General features: G+C 35.0%; 1 protein-coding gene across 1 annotated transcript; it reads right to left on the bottom strand.

Moving 5' to 3' along the window:
* Nucleotides 1-3608: 3608 nt before the first annotated feature.
* LOC148849844 (uncharacterized) lies at nucleotides 3609-4511 on the bottom strand. The gene has a single exon (XM_088944058.1). It carries the CDS (start codon nucleotides 4509-4511, stop codon nucleotides 3609-3611), a length of 903 nt encoding a protein of 300 aa, XP_088800184.1.
* Nucleotides 4512-5276: the final 765 nt, after the last annotated feature.

The following is a 5276-nucleotide window of genomic DNA, read 5'->3' as shown; positions in this document are numbered from 1 at the left end:
ACCGCTTCGTCTCCCCCTTTAATCTTTTATAACCTTGATTTTTATCTTAATGCATATATATATATATATATGGACTCGGCAATTTATATATTAAAGTACATTAATTAATATTTGAAGTATATATGACTGACTAACTAATTAATTAGTAGAAGGACCAATTTTATGTTATTAGTAGTTTTAAGGGTGAAATATAAATTTGGCTCTGACTTGTTAGAGGCAACCAGGGGCCCCATTTGTAAGATTTCCGTGGGAGAAGACATTATTACGATTGTCTCAGATTCTAACTCACTATCATTGATTGCATTATGACATTGGTGGGTGATGCAGGGAAATTACATAAAATGAAGCATGAGAACATGGAGTTCCGGAGCCCTTTTAAATGATCCAATATTGTCTTTATATGTAGGTTAATATATACTCAAGGAATTTATGTAAGATTCTGTTCATTTTCACTTTAACCGCACGGGTAAAACCAAGTGATCTTTCAACATTCTTGTGTAATATAGGTTATCTGAGTAAAGGGAGAGAATATTATCCGTGGATAAATTATTTATCCACCTTACAGGATGATATTAATTATTTAGGTATCAATTGATATTTTTATATATATTTATATTGTATAATTTGTATTTATACGCTTTCCAAACTGAGCCTTAAAATCAATAACTTATAAGAACACATATATTAATCAATCATGCGCAGAAAGGTAAAATTGGCGAAAAGATGAAGAATAAGAGGATTCTGGAAAATGAAACTTCAAACCGCTATAAATATTACTATCACTATGTTCTCCTTCACCCAATGCCCATAACCATGTACTCGGTTATTTATGTTTCTTTGTTAAATCGGCATCGAAGGATTAAAAAAAAAAAACCTAAAAAAATGAGTAATTGCTTTTGGCGTGTTGGGATTTTAAATGAAACTTGTACATGAATTAGGGTAAGGGTTACGGAGGACTAGGTTTGGTGGAAGTACATTGAAGTGTTTTTGACGGAATCGGCTTCTTTACTGCCTTACATTAAAAATGTCTTCGTATTTATGTGTTTTATTTCATGAGAAAATATTTCGGATGCAAGGTATCAAAAGACTAATGGAAGCCGATCTCGTTCAAGACGGCTATTAGTAATTTAGTATTACCGTGTATAGGCTGGATTGGTTGGATAACCAATGACTGACAGTGAGAAATTAGATTAGAAGCTGAACAGAAGTAAAAGCAAGAAGAAAATGGAGAGAATTCCAATATATTCTCTACACCTAAAAAGGTTACAAAAGCAGTGCTTATATACAAGAATAATCCCTAACTAACTAACAAACTTGACAGAAAAGAAAACTAAAGGAATATTGCCAGCTCAATAACAGAATGCCAACTCAGCTAGTGAAGGATAAAAGAGAATATAACTCTACGCCCCCCCCCCCCCCCCCTCAAGTTGGAGTTTGGTGGATATCAAGCAAACCCAACTTGGACATGAAGCTGCTGAATTGAGAACCATAAAGTGGCTTTATAAAAACATCAGCTACTTGGTGATGAGTAGAAATATGTTGAGGATTGATGAAGCATTGTTTGAACTACTCTCTAACTACATGGCAATCAATGTCTAGGTGTTTTGTTCTTTCATGAAACACTGGATTGGCAGTGATGTGTAGAACAGTTTGATTGTCACACCAAGAGGAATTGGAAGTTTTAATTGAATGCCAAAATCCTTGAGAACATAGGAGATCCATTGAAGTTCACAAACCGTTGCTGCTAAATTCCTATATTTTGTTTCTGCTGATGATCTTGAGACTGTTGTTTGTTTCTTTGTTTTCCAAGAAACAAGAGCTGATCCCAAAGAAATGCAAAAACCTGTTAAGGATTTTCTGGTTTTAGAACAGGAGGCCCAGTCTGCATCACTGAAAGCTTCCAATTTAAGAGAATTGTCTGATGGATAAAAAAGACCTTTAGAATGACAACTTTTTAGATATCTAAGCAAATGCATTGTAGCTTCCCAGTGTGACTAACATGGAGAGTTCACGAACTGACTTAGCTACTGTAGAGGTCCTTTATCTTTCTGGTTCAGCTAGTGGAGGTCATTTATTTGCACAAAGCTTTTGACCCTTAGGGAAAGGTGTTTTAGCTAATTTAGCACCTACGAGTCTAGTATCTGTTAGAATGTCAAGAATGTATTTTCTTTGGTTAAGAACAATACCTAAAGAACTTCTAGCAATCTCCAAACCCTGTAAATACTTGGCATAGCCAAGATCTTTGATAGTGAACGACTTATCTAAGTATTGTTTGACTGAAATGTTATCTGCTTCTAAAGTACCTGTTAGAAACACATCATCTACATACACTAACAGTGCAACGAACGAGTTAGATGTGTGCCTAACAAATAAACAATGATCATGAGTTGATTGATGGAAACCAAAAGCTTTAATTTTGTCACTAAATTCAATATTCCATTGTCTTGAGGCTTGTTTAAGCCCATAGAGTGATCTCTTCAATTTACAGACCTGACCCTTAGCAGCCTTAAAATACCCTTTTGGAGGTTGCATGTAAACGTCCTCCTCCAAATACTCATGCAATAATGCATTATTGATATCCAATTGATGGATGGGCCATGATTTAGATGCTGCATTTGCAAGAAAAATTCTTACAGTTACTATTTTGGCCACAAGAGAGAAACTATCAAAATAGTCAATCCCTTCCTCCTGGTGAAATCCTTTGGCTACAAGCCTGGCTTTGTATCTATGCACACTACCATCTGGATTCAATTTTACTTTATACACCCACTTTGAACCAATAGCCCTTTTTTCCTTCTGTGAGTTCTCAAGTTTCATTTTTCTCTAAAGCTTCTAATTCTTTATTCATTGCTTTAATCCATTCAGCATTAGTAATGGCTTGATTATAAGAAGTTGGTTCTTGAATATTTGACACATTAGCTAAAAATGATAAATATGATGCAGAAAGTGAAGGTGATTGAATAAATGGATATGTTGGAGGTGTGTGAGGTGTTGATGCATGAACCTGTGACTGATTGAGGATTCTGTCAGTAGTTCTAACATTGCTGCAAGTCAAATTAGTAACATATTTTGTAAGCCATGTTGATTTCTTTTTAATTCTAGTACTATGTCTGATAGGGGGTAGGTTGTATGTATTAACTGGGACTGTAGTTTCTAGTTCTGTAATTTCAGGAAGTAAATCATAAAGTGGATCAATGGTTTTTGTTGCTGGTTCAGAGGTTGGTGAATTCAAAATATCAGGTGTTTCATTGGGCTCATCTAATGTTGGTATAGGTGATGATACATCTGATGTAGGTGTTGGTAAAAGATTTGAAATATTATCTGGAGAGGGTAGTGGTAAAACAATTGATGGATTTCTGTCAACAGAAACTGAATTAGTTTTGAAAGGGAAAATTTGCTCATAAAATTTTATGTCTCTTGACACATAAACTTTATGATTTTCCAAATCATAGTATTTATAAGCCTTTTGGCCAGGACTATACCCAATGAATATACACTTAAATGCTCTATGATCAAATTTGTTTTTATGAGGTAATGTATTTGTCACATAGCATAAGCAACCAAAGCATCTTAAATTGGTATAATCTGGTGGTTTATGAAATAGGATTTCAAATGGAGATTTCTAAGCTAACAATGAAGAGGGTAGTGTTGTTTATAATATGAGTAGCCATAAGGATGGAATGTCCCTTCACATTGCAATGATCACAATACTTGCTATCCCTATCCTTCCTACCCATGTCTATCTTCTTAGCATTTCCCTTATTAGTTCCATCCCTTCTATATGGTTGATTGGTGTTTTGGGTTTTAGCAAATGACCCAGTAGAGTCTATGTTCTCATTAAAAGCTATGTGTATTTCTCTCTGTTTCTTAACTTTGAGAACCAAGGAATAAGCATGGTTCACTGAGGGTAAGGGTTCCATTACAAGGATTTGACTCCTTATATTATCATAATAGTCATTTAAACCCATCAGAAATTGCATTAATCTATTGAATGAATACAAATCGGCAATTGCCTTAGTAGAACCACATGTACAAGGTGGAATAGGCATTAAACAAGTCAATTCGTCCCACAACCTTTTAAGTCTAGTATAATACTTAGCTACTGATTCATTCCCTTGAGATATTGAACTTATATCTCTTTGGATTTGATACAGTAAAGACACATTACTTTCACCAAATCTTTCAGCAATTTCATCCCAGAGTTCCTTAGCTGTAGTAGTATATAGAAAAGCATCTACTATTTCTTTTGATATTGAGTTAAGGACCCAGGAAGTTACCATGTAGTTCACCCTTGTCCATAGCTCAAACTCTGTTGTTCCTTCATTTGGTTGAGCAATCATTCCATGTACGAAACCCAGCTTCAGCTTCACACCTAGAGCTATCTTCATAGATCTGCTCCAGGTGAGGTAGTTGTTTCCAATTAATGGTGTTGTAACTAGCATCATTCCAGGATGATCCGAACTGTGCAAGAAGAAAGGATCTCCGTTCAAGTTGTAGGCTAACTCTTTCATAATCTTTGCAACAGCTCCAGGGCCAGTCGTATTTCGACCATTTCAAGTAACAGAGGTATCCACCTCTTCATCCATAGTGTTAATAAGAAATTTCTTTAATCAATCAAAAGAAAAACTCAGGCACCAGATCTTGATGCTCTGATACCATGAACAAAAGTAAAAGCAAGAAGAAAATGGAGAGAATTTCAGTATATTCTCTACACCCGAAAAGGTTACAAAAGCAGTGTTTATATACAAAAATAATCCCCAACTAACTAACAAACTTGACAGAAAAGAAATCTAAAAAAATATTGCCAGCTCAATAACAGAATGCCAAGCTCAGCTAGTAAAGGATAAAAGAGAATAAAAGAAAATAATGAATAAAAGAATGAATAAAGATAATAACTCTACAGAAGCATCCAATTGAGTTGGTTTAATTTCTTTTGTACTATGGTTTTACTCCAGTCTTGTTTTACCCAAAAAAAAAAAACAGTATTGTGTGAAATTGTCTAATTAGAATTAGAATTCATAATATGTCCAACAACAACTGTAACATCCAAGCCTGAAATTGAGTGGACACAGAATTTGCACCAATTATTCCATGCTTACACTATTACAACTTACAACGACCGGAGGATGTTCTCCAGAACATGAAACGTTTTTCAGTCTTTCACACTTTCAGCCTCTAAACTCTAGACTCTCGAGGTGCCAACTGGCTATTTAAGGTCTCTGAATCTGACTCTGACTCTTGTTGGTTGTAAGAAGAGACTCGGGATTCATCTCTGC

Source organism: Nelumbo lutea, chromosome 5 (genome assembly GCF_056320005.1).
Source record: "Nelumbo lutea isolate HS-2025 chromosome 5, American lotus-T2T, whole genome shotgun sequence".
In the NCBI taxonomy this organism is placed as follows: domain Eukaryota; kingdom Viridiplantae; phylum Streptophyta; class Magnoliopsida; order Proteales; family Nelumbonaceae; genus Nelumbo; species Nelumbo lutea.
Note: the sequence above shows the minus strand (reverse complement) of the source record. Positions and strands in the feature narration are given on the sequence as shown.